This window comes from Oncorhynchus nerka, linkage group LG14, assembly GCF_034236695.1.
Source record: "Oncorhynchus nerka isolate Pitt River linkage group LG14, Oner_Uvic_2.0, whole genome shotgun sequence".
Classification (NCBI taxonomy): Eukaryota; Metazoa; Chordata; class Actinopteri; order Salmoniformes; family Salmonidae; genus Oncorhynchus; species Oncorhynchus nerka.
Genome location: NC_088409.1, coordinates 95,120,783 through 95,143,527, shown reverse-complemented (window position 1 = coordinate 95,143,527; position 22,745 = coordinate 95,120,783). Strand labels below are relative to the sequence as shown.

The 22,745-nt window shown below is 45.0% G+C and overlaps 1 protein-coding gene across 4 annotated transcripts in view; it reads left to right on the top strand.

Moving 5' to 3' along the window:
• The window catches only part of LOC115122076 (neprilysin-like), a 126,865-nt gene that overhangs the window by 93,283 nt on the left and 10,837 nt on the right, over positions 1–22,745 (top strand). For all 4 annotated transcript variants that reach the window (XM_065000578.1, XM_065000577.1, XM_065000576.1 and 1 more), the window contains exons 12-15: positions 18,640–18,733; positions 18,875–19,003; positions 19,389–19,487; positions 22,230–22,307. In XM_065000578.1, coding sequence (XP_064856650.1) covers positions 18,640–18,733; positions 18,875–19,003; positions 19,389–19,487; positions 22,230–22,307 — 400 coding nt within the window. The remainder of the gene's footprint in view (positions 1–18,639; positions 18,734–18,874; positions 19,004–19,388; positions 19,488–22,229; positions 22,308–22,745) is intronic.

Here is a 22,745-nt window from a genome sequence, read left to right as displayed (position 1 = left end):
TCAACCGAATCCTAGCCAAGCATACTGAGAACATTGACTCAACCCTATTCTAGCCAAGTACACTAAGAGGTGAGAACATTGACTCAACCCTATCCTAGCCAAGAACACTGAGAACATTGACTCAACCCTATCCTAGCCAAGTACACTGAGAACATTGACTCAACCCTATCCTAGCCAAGAACACTGAGAACATTGACTCAACCTGTTCTATTGACAAAGCACACTGAAAACATTGACTCAACCCTATTCTAGCCAAGCACACTGAGAACATTGACTCAACCCTATCTTTGCCAAGTAAACTGAGAACATTGACTCAACCCTATCCTAGCCAAGCACACTGAGAACATTGACTCAACCCTATCCTAGCCAAGCACACTGAGAACATTGACTCAACCCTATTCTAGCCAAGCAGACTCAGAACATTGACTCAACCCTATCCTAGCCAAGCACACTGAGAACATTGACTCAACCCTATCCTAGCCAAGCACACTGAGAACATTGACTCAACCCTATTCTAGCCAAGCAGACTGAGAACATTGACTCAACCCTATTCTAGCCAAGTACACTAAGAGGTGAGAACATTGACTCAACCCTATCCTAGCCAAGCACACTGAGAACATTGACTCAACCCTATTCTAGCCAAGTACACTAAGAGGTGAGAACATTGACTCAACCCTATCCTAGCCAAGAACACTGAGAACATTGACTCAACCCTATCCTAGCCAAGTACACTGAGAACATTGACTCAACCCTATCCTAGCCAAGTACACTGAGAACATTGACTCAACCCTATCCTAGCCAAGTGCACTGAGAACATTGACTCAACCCATATCCTAGCCAAGTACACTGAGGAAACACTGAGAACATTGACTCAACCCTATTCTAGCCAAACATTGACACACTGAAAACATTGACTCAACCCTATTCCAAGCACTGAGAACATTGACCAAGCACACTGAGAACATTGACTCAACCCTATCCTAGCCAAGCACACTGAGAACATTGACTCAACCCTATTCTAGCCAAGCACACTGAGAACATTGACTCAACCCTATCCTAGCCAAGCATACTGAGAACATTGACTCAACCCTATTCTAGCCAAGTACACTAAGAGGTGAGAACATTGACTCAACCCTATCCTAGCCAAGAACACTGAGAACATTGACTCAACCCTATCCTAGCCAAGTACACTGAGAACATTGACACAACCCTATCTTTGCCAAGTACACTGAGAACATTGACTCAACCCTATCCTAGCCAAGTGCACTGAGAACATTGACTCAACCCTATCCTAGCCAAGCACGCTGAGGACATTGACTCAACCCTAGCCTAGCCAAGCACACTGAGAACATTGACTCAACCCTATTCTAGCCAAGCAGACTCAGAACATTGACTCAACCCTATTCTAGCCAAGCACACTAAGAGGTGAGAACATTGACTCAACCCTATCCTAGCCAAGAACACTGAGAACATTGACTCAACCCTATTCTAGCCAAGTACACTGAGAACATTGACTCAACCCTATCCTAGCCAAGAACACTGAGAACATTGACTCAACCCTATCCTAGCCAAGTACACTGAGAACATTGACTCAACCATATCCTAGCCAAGAACACTGAGAACATTGACTCAACCCTGTTCTAGCAAAGCACACTGAGAACATTGACTCAACCCTATCCTAGCCAAGCACACTGAGAACATTGACTCAACCCTATTCTAGCTCAAGCAGAAGAACATTGACTCAACCCTATCCTAGCCAAGCACACTGAGAACATTGACTCAACCCTATCTTTGCCAAGCACCTAGCATTGAAACCCTATCCTAGCAGACTGAAAACATTGACTCAACCCTATCCTAGCGAAGTAGACTGAAAACATTGACTCAACCCTATTCTAGCCAAGCACACTGAAAACATTGACTCAACCTGATTCTAGCCAAGCACACTGAGAACATTGACTCAACCCTATTCTAGCCAAGCAGACTCAGAACATTGACTCAACCCTATTCTAGCCAAGCACACTACGAGGTGAGAACATTGACTCAACCGAATCCTAGCCAAGCATACTGAGAACATTGACTCAACCCTATTGACTCAACCCTATTCTAGCCAAGTACACTAAGAGGTGAGAACATTGACTCAACCCTATCCTAGCCAAGAACACTGAGAACATTGACTCAACCCTGTTCTAGCCAAGCACACTGAAAACATTGACTCAACCCTATTCTAGCCAAGCACACTGAGAACATTGACTCAACCCTATCCTAGCCAAGAACACTGAGAACATTGACTCAACCCTGTTCTAGCAAAGCACACTGAGAACATTGACTCAACCCTATCCTAGCCAAGCACACTGAGAACATTGACTCAACCCTATCCTAGCCAAGTACACTGAGAACATTGACTCAACCCTATCCTAGCCAAGCACACTGAGAACATTGACTCAACCCTATCCTAGCCAAGCACACTGAGAACATTGACTCAACCCTATTCTAGCCAAGCACACTGAGAACATTGACTCAACCCTATCTTTGCCAAGTACACTGAGAACATTGACTCAACCCTATCCTAGCCAAGTACACTGAGAACATTGACTCAACCCTATTCTAGCCAAGAACACTGAGAACATTGACTCAACCCTATCCTAGCCAAGTACACTGAAAACATTGACTCAACCCTATTCTAGCCAAGCACACTGAAAACATTGACTCAACCCTATTCTAGCCAAGCACACTGAGAACATTGACTCAACCCTATCCTAGCCAAGAGAACATTGACTCAACCCTATTCTAGCCAAGCACACTGAGAACATTGACTCAACCCTATTCCTAGCCAAGCACACTGAGAACATTGACTCAACCCTATCCTAGCCAAGTACACTGAGAACATTGACTCAACCCTATTCTAGCCAAGAACACTGAGAACATTGACTCAACCCTATCCTAGCCAAGTACACTGAAAACATTGACTCAACCCGATTCTAGCCAAGCACACTAGCCAAGAGAACATTGAGAACATTGACTCAACCCTATTCTAGCCAAGCAGACTGAGAACATTGACTCAACCCTATCCTAGCCAAGTACACTGAGAACATTGACTCAACCCTATCCTAGCCAAGAACACTGAGAACATTGACTCAACCCTGTTCTAGCAAAGCACACTGAAAACATTGACTCAACCCTATTCTAGCCAAGCACACTGAGAACATTGACTCAACCCTATCCTAGCCAAGCACACTGAGAACATTGACTCAACCCTATCCTAGCCAAGCACACTGAGAACATTGACTCAACCCTATTCTAGCCAAGCACACTGAGAACATTGACTCAACCCTATTCTAGCCAAGCACACTGAGAACATTGACTCAACCCTATCCTAGCCAAGCACACTGAGAACATTGACTCAACCCTATTCTAGCCAAGAACACTGAGAACATTGACTCAACCCTATCCTAGCCAAGTACACTGAGAACATTGACTCAACCCTATCCTAGCCAAGTACACTGAGAACATTGACTCAACCCTATTCTAGCCAAGAACACTGAGAACATTGACTCAACCCTATCCTAGCCAAGTACACTGAGAACATTGACTCAACCCTATTCTAGCCAAGCACACTGAGAACATTGACTCAACCCTATTCTAGCCAAGCACACTGAGAACATTGACTCAACCCTATTCTAGCCAAGCACACTAAGAGGTGAGAACTGAAACATTGACTCAACCCTATCCTAGCCAAGCACACTGAGAACATTGACTCAACCCTATTCTAGCCAAGTACACTGAGGTGAGAACATTGACTCAACCCTATCCTAGCCAAGTACACTGAGAACATTGACTCAACCCTATCTAGCCAAGAACACTGAGAACATTGACTCAACCTATTGCCAAGTACTGAGAACAACTCAACCCTATCCTAGCCAAGTACACTGAGAACATTGACTCAACCCTATCCTAGCCAAGAACACTGAGAACATTGACTCAACCCTATTCTAGCCAAGCACACTGAAAACATTGACTCAACCCTATTCTAGCCAAGCACACTGAGAACATTGACTCAACCCTATCTAGCCAAGAACACACTGAGAACATTGACTCAACCCTATCCTAGCCAAGCACACTGAGAACATTGACTCAACCCTATCCTAGCCAAGCACACTGAGAACATTGACTCAACCCTATTCTAGCCAAGCAGACTGAGAACATTGACTCAACCCTATTCTAGCCAAGCACACTAAGAGGTGAGAACATTGACTCAACCCTATCCTAGCCAAGAACACTGAGAACATTGACTCAACCCTATCCTAGCCAAGCACACTGAGAACATTGACTCAACCCTATCCTAGCGTTGACTCAAGTAGACTGAAAAAACATTGACTCAACCCTATTCTAGCCAAGCAAGCACACTGAAACACTCAACCCTATTCTAGAAGCACAACATTGACTCAACCCTATCTTTGCCAAGCACACTGAGAACATTGACTCAACCCTATCCTAGCCAAGTAGAACATTGACTCAACCCTGAGAACATTGACTCAACCATATCCTAGCCAAGAACACTGAGAACATTGACTCAACCCTGTTCTAGCAAAGCACACTGAGAACATTGACTCAACCCTATCCTAGCCAAGCACACTGAGAACATTGACTCAACCCTATCCTAGCGAAGTAGACTGAAAACATTGACTCAACCCTATTCTAGCCAAGCACACTGAAAACATTGACTCAACCCTATTCTAGCCAAGCACACTGAGAACATTGACTCAACCCTATTCTAGCCAAGCAGACTCAGAACATTGACTCAACCCTATTCTAGCCAAGCACACTGACTCAACCCTATCCTAGCCAAGTGAGAACATTGACTCAACCGAATCCTAGCCAAGCATACTGAGAACATTGACTCAACCCTATTCTAGCCAAGTACACTAAGAGGTGAGAACATTGACTCAACCCTATCCTAGCCAAGTGCACTGAGAACATTGACTCAACCGAATCCTAGCCAAGCACACTGAGAACATTAACTCAACCCGATTCTAGCCAAGCACACTGAGAACATTGACTCAACCCTATTCTAGCCAAGCAGACTGAGAACATTGACTCAACCCTATTCTAGCCAAGTACACTGAGAACATTGAACCCTATCCTAGGTGAGAACATTGACTCAACCCTATCCTAGCCAAGAACACTGAGAACATTGACTCAACCCTATCCTAGCCAAGTACACTGAGAACATTGACTCAACCCTATCCTAGCCAAGTACACTGAGAACATTGACTCAACCCTATCCTAGCCAAGTGCACTGAGAACATTGACTCAACCCTATCCTAGCCAAGCACACTGAGAACATTGACTCAACCCTATCCTAGCCAAGCACACTGAGAACATTGACTCAACCCTATTCTAGCCAAGCAGACTCAGAACATTGACTCAACCCTATTCTAGCCAAGCACACTAAGAGGTGAGAACATTGACTCAACCCTATCCTAGCCAAGAACACTGAGAACATTGACTCAACCCTATTCTAGCCAAGTGACACTGAGAGAACATTGACTCAACCCTATCCTAGCCAAGAACACTGAGAACATTGACTCAACCCTATCCTAGCCAAGTACACTGAGAACATTGACTCAACCCTATCCTAGCCAAGAACACTGAGAACATTGACTCAACCCTATCCTAGCCAAGCACACTGAGAACATTGACTCAACCCTATCCTAGCCAAGCACACTGAGAACATTGACTCAACCCTATCCTAGCCAAGCACACTGAGAACATTGACTCAACCCTATCCTAGCGAAGTAGACTGAAAACATTGACTCAACCCTATTCTAGCCAAGCACACTGAAAACATTGACTCAACCCTATTCTAGCCAAGCACACTGAGAACATTGACTCAACCCTATCCTAGCCAAGTACACTGAGAACATTGACTCAACCCTATCTAGCCAAGCACACTGAGAACATTGACTCAACCCTATTCTAGCCAAGCACACTGAGAACATTGACTCAACCCTATTCTAGCCAAGCACACTAAGAGGTGAGAACATTGACTCAACCGAATCCTAGCCAAGCATACTGAGAACATTGACTCAACCCTATTCTAGCCAAGTACACTAAGAGGTGAGAACATTGACTCAACCCTATCCTAGCCAAGAACACTGAGAACATTGACTCAACCCTATTCTAGCCAAGCACACTGAGAACATTGACTCAACCCTATTCTAGAGAACATTGACTCAACCCTATTCTAGCAAAGCACACTGAAAACATTGACTCAACCCTATTCTAGCCAAGCACACTGAAAACATTGACTCAACCCTATCTGAGCCAAGCACACTGAGAACATTGACTCAACCCTATCTAGCCAAGCACACTGAGAACATTGACTCAACCCTATCCTAGCCAAGCACACTGAGAACATTGACTCAACCCTATCCTAGCCAAGCACACTGAGAACATTGACTCAACCCTATTCTAGCCAAGCACACTGAGAACATTGACTCAACCCTATTCTAGCCAAGCACACTGAAGCACACTGAGAACATTGACTCAACCCTATCCTAGCCAAGAACACTGAGAACATTGACTCAACCCTATCCTAGCCAAGTACACTGAGAACATTTCCTAGCCAAGAACACTGAGAACATTGACTCAACCCTATCCTAGCCAAGTACACTGACATGAGAAACATTGACTCAACCCTATCCTAGCCAAGCACACTGAGAACATTGACTCAACCCTATTCTAGCCAAGCACACTGAGAACATTGACTCAACCCTACCCTATTCTGAGAACATTGACTCAACCCTATCCTAGCACACTGAGAACATTGACTCAACCCTATTCTAGCCAAGCACACTGAGAACATTGACTCAACCCTATCCTAGCCAAGTACACTGAGAACATTGACTCAACCCTATCCTAGCCAAGCACACTGAGAACATTGACTCAACCCTATCCTAGCCAAGCACACTGAGAACATTGACTCAACCCTATCCTAGCCAAGCACACTGAGAACATTGACTCAACCCTATCCTAGCCAAGCACACTGAGAACATTGACTCAACCCTATTCTAGCCAAGCACACTGAGAACATTGACTCAACCCTATCCTAGCCAAGCACACTGAGAACATTGACTCAACCCTATCCTGCCAAGACTCAGAAAACATTGACTCAACCCTATTCTAGCCAAGCACACTGAGAACATTGACTCAACCCTATCCTAGCCAAGCACTGAGCCAAGCCACACTGAGAAACATTGACTGAGAACATTGACTCAACCTATCCTAGCCAAGCACACTGAGAACATTGACTCAACCCTATCTAGCCAAGCACACTGAAAACATTGACTCAACCCTATTCTAGCCAAGCACACTGAGAACATTGACTCAACCCTATTCTAGCCAAGAACACTGAGAACATTGACTCACCCTATCCTAGCCATTGACATTGACTCAACCCTATTCTAGCCAAGCACACTGAGAACATTGACTCAACCCTATTCTAGCCAAGTACACTGAGAACATGACTCAACCCTATTCTAGCCAACATTGACTCAACCCTATTCTAGCCAAGCAGACTGAGAACATTGACTCAACCCTATTCTAGCCAAGCACACTGAGAGAACATTGACTCAACCCTATCCTAGCCAAGCATACTGAGAACATTGACTCAACCCTATTCTAGCCAAGTACACTAAGAGGTGAGAACATTGACTCAACCCTATCCTAGCCAAGAACACTGAGAACATTGACTCAACCCTATCCTAGCCAAGAACACTGAGAACATTGACTCAACCCTATCCTAGCCAAGAACACTGAAACATTGACTCAACCCTGTTCTGAAAAACATTGACTCAACCCTATTCTAGCCAAGCACACTGAGAACATTGACTCAACCCTATCTTGCCAAGAACTGAGAACATTGACTCAACCCTATCCTAGCCAAGCACACTGAGAACATTGACTATCAACCCATATCCCCTAGCCAAGTACACTGAAAACATTGACTCAACCCTATTCTAGCCAAGCACACCCTGAAAACATTGACTCAACCCTATTCTAGCCAACATTGACAACACTGAGAAACATTGACTCAACCCTATCCTAGCCAAGCACACTGAGAACATTGACTCAACCCTATCCTAGCCAAGTACACTGAGAACATTGAGAACATTGACTCAACCCTATTCTAGCCAAGCACACTGAGAACATTGACTCAACCCTATTCTAGCCAAGCACACTGAGAACATTGACTCAACCCTATCCTAGCCAAGCACACTGAAACATTGACTCAACCCTATCCTAGCCAAGCACACTGAGAACATTGACTCAACCCTATCCTAAGCACTGAGAACATTGACTCAACCCTATTCTAGCCAAGTGAGAACATTGACTCAACCCTATCCTAGCCAAGCACACTGAGAACATTGACTCAACCCTATCCTAGCCAAGTACACTGAGAACATTGACTCAACCCTATTCTAGCCAGAACATTGACTCAACACACTGAGAACATTGACTCAACCCTATTCTAGCCAAGCACACTGAGAACATTGACTCAACCCTATCCTAGCCAAGCACACTGAGAACATTGACTCAACCCAATCCTAGCCAAGCACACTGAGAACATTGACTCAATCCTATTCTATCCAAGTACACTAAGGTGAGAACATTGACTCAACCCTATCCTAGTCAAGAACACCGAGAACATTGACTCAACCCTATCCTAGCCAAGTACACTGAGAACATTGACTCAACCCTATCCTAGCCAAGTACACTGAGAACAATGACTCAACCCTATTCTAGCCAAGCACACTGAAAACATTGACTCAACCCTATTCTAGCCAAGCACACTGAGAACATTGACTCAACCCTATCCTAGCCAAGCACACTGAGAACATTGACTCAACCCTATCCTAGCCAAGTACACTGAGAACATTGACTCAACCCTATCCTAGCCAAGCACACTGAGAACATTGACTCAACCCTATCCTAGCCAAGCACACTGAGAACATTGACTCAACCCTATCCTAGCCAAGCACACTGAGAACATTGACTCAACCCTATCCTAGCCAAGCACACTGAGAACATTGACTCAACCCTATCCTAGCGAAGTACACTGAAAACATTGACTCAACCCTATTCTAGCCAAGCACACTGAAAACATTGACTCAACCCTATTCTAGCCAAGCACACTGAGAACATTGACTCAACCCTATCCTAGCCAAGTACACTGAGAACATTGACTCAACCCTATCCTAGCCAAGTACACTGAGAACATTGACTCAACCCTATTCTAGCCAAGAACACTGAGAACATTGACTCAACCCTATCCTAGCCAAGTACACTGAGAACATTGACTCAACCCTATCCTAGCCAAGCACACTGAGAACATTGACTCAACCCTATCCTAGCCAAGTACACTGAGAACATTGACTCAACCCTATCCTAGCCAAGCACACTGAGAACATTGACTCAACCCTATCCTAGCCAAGCACACTGAAAACATTGACTCAACCCTATCCTAGCCAAGCACACTGAGAACATTGACTCAACCCTATTCTAGCCAAGCACACTGAGAACATTGACTCAACCCTATCCTAGCCAAGAACACTGAGAACATTGACTCAACCCTATCCTAGCCAAGTACACTGAGAACATTGACTCAACCCTATCCTAGCCAAGCACACTGAGAACATTGACTCAACCCTATCCTAGCCAAGCACACTGAAAACATTGACTCAACCCTATTGACTAACCCTATCCTAGCACACTGAGAACATTGACTCAACCCTATCCTAGCCAAGCCAAGAACACTGAGAACATTGACTCAACCCTATTCTAGCCAAGCACACTGAAAACATTGACTCAACCCTATTCTAGCCAAGCACACTGAGAACATTGACTCAACCCTATCCTAGCCAAGCACACTATCCTAGACTGAAACATTGACTCAACCCTATTGACCTAGCCAAGAAGTATCCTAGCCACTGAGAACATTGACTCAACCCTATTCTAGCCAAGCACACTGAGAACATTGACTCAACCCTATCCTAGCCAAGCACACTGAGAACATTGACTCAACCCTATCTAGCCAAGTACACTAGCTCAAGAAGAACATTGACTCAACCCTATCCTAGCCAAGCACACTGAGAACATTGACTCAACCCTATCCTAGCCAAGCACACTGAGAACATTGACTCAACCCTATCCTAGCCAAGCACACTGAGAACATTGACTCAACCCTATCCTAGCCAAGCAAGTACACTGAAACATTGACTCAACCCTATCCTAGCCAAGCACACTGAAGAACATTGACTCAACCCTATTCTAGCCAAGCACACTGAGAACATTGACTCAACCAACTATCCTAGCCAAGCACACTGAGAACATTGACTCAACCCTATCCTAGCCAAGTACACTGAGAACATTGACTCAACCCTATCCTAGCATTGACAACCCTATTCTAGCCAAGCACACTGAGAACATTGACTCAACCCTATCCTAGCCAAGCACACTGAGAACATTGACTCAACCCTATCACTGAGAACATTGACTCAACCCTATCCTAGCCAAGCACACTGAAAACATTGACTCAACCCTATTCTAGCCAAGCACACTGAAAACATTGACTCAACCCTATCCTAGCCAAGCACACTGAGAACATTGACTCAACCCTATCCTAGCCAAGACACTGAGACTCAACCCTATCCTAGCCACACACTGAGAACATTGACTCAACCCTATCCTAGCCAAGAACACTGAGAACATTGACTCAACCCTATCCTAGCCAAGCACACTGAGAACATTGACTCAACTGAGAACAGAACATTGACTCAACCCTATCCTAGCCAAGCACACTGAGAAACATTGACTCAACCCTATCCTAGCCAAGCACACTGAGAACATTGACTCAACCCTATTCTAGCCAAGCACACTGAGAACATTGACTCAACCCTATTCTAGCCAAGCACACTGAGAACATTGACTCAACCCTATTCTAGCCAAGCACACTGAGAGAAACATTGACTCAACCCTATCCTAGCCAAGAACACTGAGAACATTGACTCAACCCTATCCTAGCCAAGCACACTGAGAACATTGACTCAACCCTATCCTAGCCAAGAACACTCAACCTGAGAACATTGACTCAACCCTATCCTAGCCAAGCACACTGAGAACATTGACTCAACCCTATCCTAGCCAAGCACACTGAGAACATTGACTCAACCCTATCCTAGCCAAGCACACTGAGAACATTGACTCAACCCTATTCTAGCCAAGCCAAGCACTGAGAACATTGACACCCTATTCTAGCCAAGAACACTGAGAAACATTGACTCAACCCTATCCTAGCCAAGTACACTGAGAACATTGACTCAACCCTATCCTAGCCAAGTACACTGAGAACATTGACTCAACCCTATCCTAGCCAAGCACACTGAGAACATTGACTCAACCCTATCCTAGCCAAGCACACTGAGAACATTGACTCAACCCTATCCTAGCCAAGCACACTGAGAACATTGACTCAACCCTATTCTAGCCAAGCACACTGAGAACATTGACTCAACCCTATTCTAGCCAAGCACACTGAGAACATTGACTCAACCCTATTCTAGCCAAGCACACTGAGAACATTGACTCAACCCTATTCTAGCCAAGTACACTAAGAGGTGAGAACATTGACTCAACCACTATTGACTCTAGCCAAGAACACTGAGAACATTGACTCAACCCTATCCTAGCCAAGCACTGACATTGAGAACATTGACTCAACCCTATCCTAGCCAAGCACACTGAAAACATTGACTCAACCCTATCCTAGCCAAGCACACTGAAAACATTGACTCAACCCTATCCTATTCTAGCCAAGCACACTGAGAACATTGACTCAACCCTATTCTAGCCAAGCACACTGAGAACATTGACTCAACCCTATTCTAGCCAAGCACACTGAGAACATTGACTCAACCCTATCCTAGCCAAGAACACTGAGAACATTGACTCAACCCTATCCTAGCCAAGTACACTGAGAACATTGACTCAACCCTATCCTAGCCAAGCACACTGAGAACATTGACTCAACCCTATCCTAGCCAAGCACACTGAGAACATTGACTCAACCCTATCCTAGCCAAGCACACTGAGAACATTGACTCAACCCTATTCTAGCCAAGCACACTGAGAACATTGACTCAACCCTATTCTAACCAAGCACACGGAGAACATTGACTCAACCCTATTCTAGCCAAGTACACTAAGAGGTGAGAACATTGACTCAACCCTATCCTAGCCAAGAACACTGAGAACATTGACTCAACCCTATCCTAGCCAAGAACACTGAGAACATTGACTCAACCCTATCCTAGCCAAGTACACTGAGAACATTGACTCAACCCTATCCTAGCCAAGCACACTGAAAACATTGACTCAACCCTATCCTAGCCAAGCACACTGAGAACATTGACTCAACCCTATCCTAGCCAAGCACACTGAGAACATTGACTCAACCCTATTCTAGCCAAGCACACTGAAAACATTGACTCAACCCTATTCTAGCCAAGCACACTGAAAACATTGACTCAACCCTATTCTAGCCAAGCACACTGAGAACATTGACTCAACCCTATTCTAGCCAAGCACACTGAAAACATTGACTCAACCCTATTCTAGCCAAGCACACTGAGAACATTGACTCAACCCTATCCTAGCCAAGTACACTGAGAACATTGACTCAACCCTATCCTAGCCAAGCACACTGAGAACATTGACTCAACCCTATTCTAGCCAAGCACACTGAGAACATTGACTCAACCCTATTCTAGCCAAGCACACTAAGAGGTGAGAACATTGACTCAACCGAATCCTAGCCAAGCATACTGAGAACATTGACTCAACCCTATTCTAGCCAAGTACACACTGAGAACATTGACTCAACCCTATACACACTGAGAACATTGACTAGCCAAGAACACTGAGAACATTGACTCAACCCTATCCTAGCCAAGTACACTGAGAACATTGACTCAACCCTATCCTAGCCAAGAACACTGAGAACATTGACTCAACCCTATCCTAGCCAAGCACACTGAAAACATTGACTCAACCCTATCCTAGCCAAGCACACTGAGAACATTGACTCAACCCTATCTTTGCCAAGTACACTGAGAACATTGACTCAACCCTATCCTAGCCAAGTACACTGAGAACATTGACTCAACCCTATCCTAGCCAAGCACACTGAGAACATTGACCAAGTACACTGACTGAACATTGACTCAACCCTATCCTAGCCAAGCACACTGAGAACATTGACTCAACCCTATCCTAGCCAAGCACACTGAGAACATTGACTCAACCCTATCCTAGCCAAGTACACTGAGAACATTGACTCAACCCTATTCTAGCCAAGCACACTGAGAACATTGACTCAACCCTATCTAGCCAAGCACACTGAGAACATTGACTCAACCCTATCCTACACTGAAAACATTGACAACCCTATCCTAGTAAGCACACTGAGAACATTGACTCAACCCCTATTGAGAACTAGCCAAGTACACTGAGAACATTGACTCAACCCTATCCTAGCCAAGCACACTGAAAACATTGACTCAACCCTATTCTAGCCAAGCACACTGAAAACATTGACTCAACCCTATTCTAGCCAAGCACACTGAGAACATTGACTCAACCCTATCCTAGCCAAGTACACTGAGAACATTGACTCAACCCTATCCTAGCCAAGCACACTGAGAACATTGACTCAACCCTATCCTAGCCAAGTACACTGAGAACATTGACTCAACCCTATCCTAGCCAAGTGAGAACATTGACTCAACCCTATCCTAGCCAAGAACACTGAGAACATTGACTCAACCCTATCTTTGCCAAGTACACTGAGAACATTGACTCAACCCTATCCTAGCCAAGTACACTGAGAACATTGACTCAACCCTATTCTAGCCAAGCACACTGAGAACATTGACTCAACCCTATCCTAGCCAAGCACACTGAGAACATTGACTCAACCCTATCCTAGCCAAGCACACTGAGAATTGACTCAACATTGACTCAACCATATTCTAGCCAAGTGAGAACACTGAGAACATTGACTCAACCCTATCAACCCTATCTAGCCAAGCACACTGAAAACATTGACTCAACCCTATTCTAGCCAAGCACACTGAGAACATTGACTCAACCCTATCCAGCCAAGCTGAAGTAAACATTGACTCAACCCTATCCTAGCCAAGCACACTGAGAACATTGACTCAACCCTATTCAGCTCAACCACACTAGAACATTGACTCAACCCTATTCTAGCCAAGCACACTGAGAACATTGACTCAACCCTATCCTAGCCAAGCACACTGAGAACATTGACTCAACCCTATCCTAGCCAAGTACACTGAGAACATTGACTCAACCCTATCCTAGCCAAGCACACTGAAAACATTGACTCAACCCTATTCTAGCCAAGCACACTGAGAACATTGACTCAACCCTATTCTAGCCAAGCACACTGAGAACATTGACTCAACCCTATCCTAGCCAAGCACACTGAGAACATTGACTCAACCCTATCCTAGCCAAGTACACTGAGAACATTGACTCAACCCTATCCTAGCCAAGAACACTGAGAACATTGACTCAACCCTATCCTAGCCAAGCACACTGAGAACATTGACTCAACCCTATCCTAGCCAAGCACACTGAGAACATTGACTCAACCCTATCCTAGCCAAGCACACTGAGAAACATTGACTCAACCCACTATTGACTAGCCAAGCACACTGAGAACATTGACTCAACCCTATCCTAGCCAAGCACACTGAGAACATTGACTCAACCCTATCCTAGAGAACAAGTCAACACTAGCCAAGACACTGAGAACATTGACTCAACCCTATCCTAGCCAAGAGAACACACTGAGAACATTGACTCAACCCTATCCTAGCCAAGAACACTGAGAACATTGACTCAACCCTATCCTAGCCAAGTACACTGAAAACATTGACTCAACCCTATCCTAGCCAAGCACACTGAGAACATTGACTCAACCCTATCCTAGAACATTGACACTGAGAACATTGACTCAACCCTATCCTAGCCAAGCACACTGAAAACATTGACTCAACCCTATCCTAGCCAAGCACACTGAGAACATTGACTCAACCCTATCCTAGCCAAGCACACTGAAAACATTGACTCAACCCTATTCTAGCCAAGCTCACATCTGAAGAACATTGACTCAACCCTATCCTAGCCAAGCACACTGAGAACATTGACTCAACCCTATCCTAGCCAAGCACACTGAGAACATTGACTCAACCCTATTGACATTGACTCAACCCTCATTGACTCAACCCTATCCTAGCCAAGCACACTGAGAACATTGACTCAACCCTATCCTAGCCAAGTACACTGAGAACATTGACTCAACCCTATCCTTGAGCCACACTGAGAACATTGACTCAACTGAGAAACATTGACTCAACCCTATCCTAGCCAAGCACACTGAGAACATTGACTCAACCCTATCCTAGCCAAGCACACTGAGAACATTGACTCAACCCTATTCTAGCCAAGCACACTGAGAACATTGACTCAACCCTATCCTAGCCAAGCACACTGAGAACATTGACACAACCCTATCCTAGCCAAGCACACTGAGAACATTGACTCAACACTATCCTAGCCAAGTGCACTGAGAACATTGACTCAACCCTATCCTAGCCAAGCACACTGAGAACATTGACTCAACCCTATCCTAGCCAAGTACACTGAGAACATTGACTCAACCCTATCCTAGCCAAGCACACTGAAAACATTGACTCAACCCTATTCTAGCCACACTGAGAACATTGACTCAACCCTATCCTAGCCAAGCACACTGAGAACATTGACTCAACCCTATCCTAGCCAGCCAAGAACATTGACTCAACCCTGCCAAGAACATTGACTCAACCCTATTCTAGCCAAGCACACTGAAAACATTGACTCAACCCTATTGTAGCCAAGCACACTGGGAACATTGACTCAACCCTATTCTATTCTAGCCAAGTACACTAAGAGGTGAGAACATCCTAGCCAAGAACACTGAGAACATTGACTCAACCCTATCCTAGCCAAGTCACTGAGAACATTGACTCAACCCTATCCTAGAGAACATTTGACTCAACCCTATCCTAGCCAAGACTGAGAAACACAAGAACTGAGAACATTGACTCAACCCTATCTATCCATTGAGCCAAGCACACTGAGAACATTGACTCAACCCTATCCTCAACCTATCTAGCCAAGCACACTGAGAACATTGACTCAACCCTATCCTATGAAAACATTGACTAACCCTATTCTAGCCAAGCACACTGAGAACATTGACTCAACCCTATTCTAGCCAAGCACACTGAGAACATTGACTCAACCCTATTCTAGCCAAGAACACTGAGAACATTGACTCAACCCTATCCTAGCCAAGTACACTGAGAACATTGACTCAACCCTATCCTAGCCAAGAACACTGAGAACATTGACTCAACCCTATCCTAGCCAAGCACACTGAGAACATTGACTCAACCCTATCCTAGCCAAGCACACTGAGAACATTGACTCAACCCTATCCTAGCCAAGCACACTGAGAACATTGACTCAACCCTATTCTAGCCAAGCACACTGAGAACATTGACTCAACCCTATTCTAGCCAAGCACACTGAGAAACATTGACTCAACCCTATCCTAGCCAAGCACACTGAGAACATTGACTCAACCCTATTCTAGCCACTGAGAACAACCCCCTATCCTAGCCAAGCACACTGAGAACATTGACTCAACCCTATCCTAGCCAAGCACACTGAGAACATTGACTCAACCCTATCCTAGCCAAGTACACTGAGAACAACCCTATCCTGCCAAGAACACTGAGAACATTGACTCAACCCCTATTCTAGAACATTGACTCAACCCTATCCTAGCCAAGCACACTGAGAACATTGACTCAACCCTATCCTAGCCAAGCACACTGAGAACATTGACTCAACCCTATCCTAGCCAAGCACACTGAGAACATTGACTCAACCCTATCCTAGCCAAGTACACTGAGAACATTGACTCAACCCTATCCTAGCCAAGTACACTGAGAACATTGACTCAACCCTATCCTAGCCAAGAACATTGACTCAACCCTATCCTAGCCAAGCACACTGAGAAACATTGACTCAACCCTATCCTAGCCAAGCACACTGAGAACATTGACTCAACCCTATCCTAGCCAAGTACACTGAGAACATTGACTCAACCCTATCCTAGCCAAGCACTGAAACATTGACACACTGCCAGAACATTTGACTCAACCCTATCCTAGCCAAGCACACTGAGAACATTGACTCAACCCTATCTATGAAAACATTGACTCAGCCAAACATTGACTCAACCCTACTGAAGAACAGAACATTGACTCAACCCTATCCTAGCCAAGCACACTGAGAACATTGACTCAACCCTATCCTAGCCAAGCAACACTGAGAACATTGACTCAACCCTATCCTAGCCAAGAACACTGAGAACATTGACTCAACCCTATCCTAGCCAAGCACACTGAGAACATTGACTCAACCCTATCCTAGCCAAGCACACTGAGAACATTGACTCAACCCTATCCTAGCCAAGCACACTGAGAACATTGACTCAACCCTATCCTAGCCAAGCACACTGAGAACATTGACTCAACCCTATTCTAGCCAAGCACACTGAGAACATTGACTCAACCCTATTCTAGCCAAGCACACTGAGAACATTGACTCAACCCTATTCTAGCCAAGTACACTGAGAACATTGACTCAACCCTATCCTAGCCAGAACATTGACTCAACCCTATCCTAGCCAAGAACACTGAGAACATTGACTCAACCCTATCCTAGCCAAGTCACTGAGAACATTGACTCAACCCTATCCTAGCCAAGCACACTGATAACATTGACTCAACCCTATCCTAGCCAAGCACACTGAGAACATTGACTCAACCCTATCCTAGCCAAGCACACTGAGAACATTGACTCAACCATATCCTACCCAAGTACACTGAGAACATTGACTCAACCCTATCCTATCATTGACTAACCCTATTCTAGCCAAGCACACTGAAAACATTGACTCAACCCTATTTCTAGCCAAGCACACTGAGAACATTGACTCAACCCTATCCTAGCCAGAACATTGACAACCATCCTAGCCAGACACTGAGAACATTGACTCAACCCTATTCTAGCCAAGCACACTGAGAACATTGACTCAACCCTATTCTAGCCAAGCACACTGAGAACATTGACTCAACCCTTTTCTAGCCAAGCACACTGAGAACATTGACTCAACCCTATCCTAGCCAATCACACTGAGAACACTGACTCAACCCTATTCTAGCCAGGTACACTGAGAACATTGACTCAACCCTATTCTAGCCAGGTACACTGAGAACATTGACTCCACCCTATCCTAGCCAAGCACACTGAGAACACTGAGAAAAGCACATCATTATAATATGATGAGAAGCGTCAGTTATTCAAACGTTCTCATTTCTAGTACATTGTAGATCAACTGTAGTCGCTGGTGTGGTGTTTCCATGTTGTTGTTTCCAGAGTCCTGCAGAACTACATGGTGTGGCGTTTTGTCATGAACATGGTGGTGGGTTTGAGCAGACAGTACAGGGACACCAGGAAAGCCTTCCGCAAGGTACAGACACGCCATCTCCTCGTCCTTTCACTCTCACCTCCCGCCTTTCTCTCTAGTCCGTCTTCTCTTCCTACATCTCACTATTTCTCTGGTGTGTGTGATGTCATCAGTGTGAGCCATGCCCTGCTCCCCCCCCTGCAGGCGCTGTACGGTGCCACGTCGGAGGCGGCGGTTTGGCGGCAGTGTGTCATCTACGTCAACAACAATATGGACAACGCTGTCGGAAGACTGTACGTAGAGGAGTCCTTTTCTGGGGAGAGCAAAGAACTGGTGAGGTTCACGAGGGGGTGGGGGGAGAGTGTGTGTCCGTAAGCCTGTTCAGGTCACCCATTGGCTGACACAATAGGGTCTCATACCATTGAGTTTATGCTCACACAGATTGTGATCCAACCACATATTTTCTACGAAACGTTTTGTCAGGCCTCTGACACATACACAGCTATTTTAAGCTCATTTTAAGTTCACTCTAAAGCATTGTTTTCCTTAACACTCTGAAAGAAGAGATGCCTATCACATTCTGTTCCAGAGGAACCTGGGCTGAGATCCACAATAGAGACATTATCAGTACATACTGATCTGTTTAAAGTGTGTGTGTGTGTGTGTGTGTGTGTGTGTGTGTGTGTGTGTGTGTGTGTGTGTGTGTGTGTGTGTTTAGATGGAAGAGATGATCTCTGTGATACGGGACGTATTCATCAGTAACTTAGACCACCTAAGATGGATGGATGTAGAGACCAAGAAGGCTGCTGAGGAGAAGGTGAGACTCACCTGCCATTTGATATCTACCTGTTGACCTCAGACTGACCTGTTTTACCTGTCTCTGTTTTACCTGTCTCTGTTTTACCTGTCTCTGTTTTACCTGTCCCTGTTTTACCTGTCTCTGTCTCTGTTTTACCTGTCTCTGTCCCTGTTTTACCTGTCCCTGTTTTACCTGTCCCTGTTTTACCTGTCCCTGTTCTACCTGTCTCTGTCCCTGTTTTACCTGTCTGTTTTACCTGTCCCTGTTCTACCTGTCTCTGTCTCTGTTTTACCTGTCTCTGTTTTACCTGTCTCTGTTTTACCTGTCCCTGTTTTACCTGTCTCTGTCTCTGTTTTACCTGTCTCTGTCCCTGTTTTACCTGTCCCTGTTTTACCTGTCCCTGTTTTACCTGTCCCTGTTCTACCTGTCTCTGTCCCTGTTTTACCTGTCTGTTTTACCTGTCCCTGTTCTACCTGTCTCTGTCTCTGTTTTACCTGTCTCTGTTTTACCTGTCTCTGTCTCTGTTTTACCTGTCTCTGTCCCTGTTTTACCTGTCCCTGTTTTACCTGTCCCTGTTCTACCTGTCTCTGTCCCTGTTTTACCTGTCTGTTTTACCTGTCCCTGTTCTACCTGTCTCTGTCCCTGTTTTACCTGTCCCTGTTTTACCTGTCTATGTCCCTGTTTTTCCTGTCTCTGTTTTACCTGTCTCTGTTTTACCTGCTCTCTCTCTGTTTTACCTGTCTCTGTCCCTGTTTTACCTGTCCCTGTTTTACCTGTCCCTGTTTTACCTGTCCCTGTTCTACCTGTCTCTGTCCCTGTTTTACCTGTCTGTTTTACCTGTCCCTGTTCTACCTGTCTCTGTCCCTGTTTTACCTGTCCCTGTTTTACCTGTCTATGTCCCTGTTTTTCCTGTCTCTGTTTTACCTGTCTCTGTTTTACCTGCTCTCTCTCTGTTTTACCTGTCTCTGTCCCTGTTTTACCTGTCTCTGTTTTACCTGTCCCTGTTTTACCTGTCTCTGTTTTACCTGTCCCTGTTTTACCTGTCTCTGTTTTACCTATCTCTGTTTTACCTGTCTCTGTCCCTGTTTTACCTGTCTCTGTCCCTGTTTTACCTGTCTCTGTCTGTTTTACCTGTCTCTGTTTTACCTGTCTCTGTCTCTGTTTTACCTGTCTCTGTCTCTGTTTTACCTGTCTCTGTTTTACCTGTCTCTGTTTTACCTGTCTCTGTCTCTGTTTTACCTGTCTCTGTTTTACCTGTCTCTGTCTCTGTTTTACCTGTCTCTGTTTTACCTGTCTCTGTTTTACCTGTCTCTGTTTTACCTCTGTCAAGTGTTATAATCACAAGCTCGATTCATACATTCTGTTTTGTTATTCCCAGTGGTGGAAAAAGTACTCAATTGTCATACTTGAGTAGAAGTCACCCAGTAAAATACTACTTGAGTAAAAGTAAAAACAAAAATGGTTTTAAATATACTTAAGTATCAAAAGTATAAACCATTTCAAATTCCTTGTATGGCACAATTTTCTTGTATTGAAAAAAAAAATGGACAGATAGCCAGGGACACTCCAACACACAGACATAATTTACAAACAAAGTATTTGTGTTTCCGCCAGATCAAAGGCAGTAGGGATGACCAGGGATGTTCTCTGTTTAGTGAGACCTCCAGATCAGAGGCAGTAGGGATGACCAGGGATGTTCTCTGTTTAGTGAGACCTCCAGATCAAAGGCAGTAGGGATGACCAGGGATGTTCTCTGTTTAGTGAGACCTCCAGATCAGAGGCAGTAGGGATGACCAGGGATGTTCTCTGTTTAGTGAGACCTCCAGATCAGAGGCAGTAGGGATGACCAGGGATGTTCTCTGTTTAGTGAGACCTCCAGATCAGAGGCAGTAGGGATGACCAGGGATGTTCTCTGTTTAGTGAGACCTCCAGATCAGAGGCAGTAGGGATGACCAGGGATGTTCTTTGTTTAGTGAGACTTCCAGATCAGAGGCAGTAGGGATGACCAGGGATGTTCTCTGTTTAGTGAGACCTCCAGATCAGAGGCAGTAGGGATGACCTGGGATGTTCTCTGTTTAGTGAGACCTCCAGATCAAAGGCTGTAGGGATGGATGACCAGGGATGTTCTCTGTTTAGTGAGTCCTCCAGATCAAAGGCAGTAGATGACCAGGGATGTTCTCTGTTTAGTGAGTCCTCCAGATCAAAGGCTGTAGGGATGACCAGGGATGTTCTCTGTTTAGTGAGACCTCCAGATCAGAGGCAGTAGGGATGGCCAGGGATGTTCTCTGTTTAGTGAGACCTCCAGATCAGAGGCAGTAGGGATGACCAGGGATGTTCTCTGTTTAGTGAGTCCTCCAGATCAGAGGCAGTAGGGATGACCAGGGATGTTCTCTGTTTAGTGAGACCTCCAGATCAGAGGCAGTAGGGATGGCCAGGGATGTTCTCTGTTTAGTGAGACCTCCAGATCAGAGGCAGTAGGGATGACCAGGGATGTTCTCTGTTTAGTGAGACCTCCAGATCAGAGGCAGTAGGGATGACCAGGGATGTTCTCTTAATAAGTGTGTGAATTAGACCAAGTACTTTTTGGTGTCAGGGAAAATGTATGGAGTAAAAAATACATTATTTTCTTTAGGAATGTAGTGATGTAAAAGTTAAAGTTGGCAAAAAATATAAATAGGAAAGTAAAGTACAGATATCCCAAAAATACTTTAAAGTATTTTTACTTACATTACTCCCCTCAACTCTTTGAATGTTCTGTAGGCACAAGCTATCCGTGAGCGGATTGGCTACTCCGACAACATCAAGAATGACACCTACCTGAACAACGAGTATAGAAATGTGAGTGTTGCATAATAATAATGCATTTCGTCAGTTGACGTGATACAGTGGACACAGGGTTCAAACTATCATACCTGATATCTGTCATTGACACTGTGTGTGTGTGTGTGTGTGTGTGTGTATGTGTTGGTGTGTGTGTGTGTTGGTGTGTGTGCGTGTTGGTGTGTGTGCGTGTTGGTGTGTGTGCGTGTTGGTGTGTGTGTTGTTGTGTGTGCGTGTTGGTGTGTGTGCGTGTTGGTGTGTGTGCGTGTTGGTGTGTGTGCGTGTGTGTGCGTGTTGTTGTGTGTGCATGTTGGTGTGTGTGTGTGTTGGTGTGTGTGTGCGTGTGTGTGCGTGTTGGTGTGTGTGCGTGTTGGTGTGTGTGTGCGTGTGTGTGCGTGTTGTTGTGTGTGCGTGTTGGCGTGTGTGTGCGTGTTGTTGTGTGTGCGTGTTGTTGTG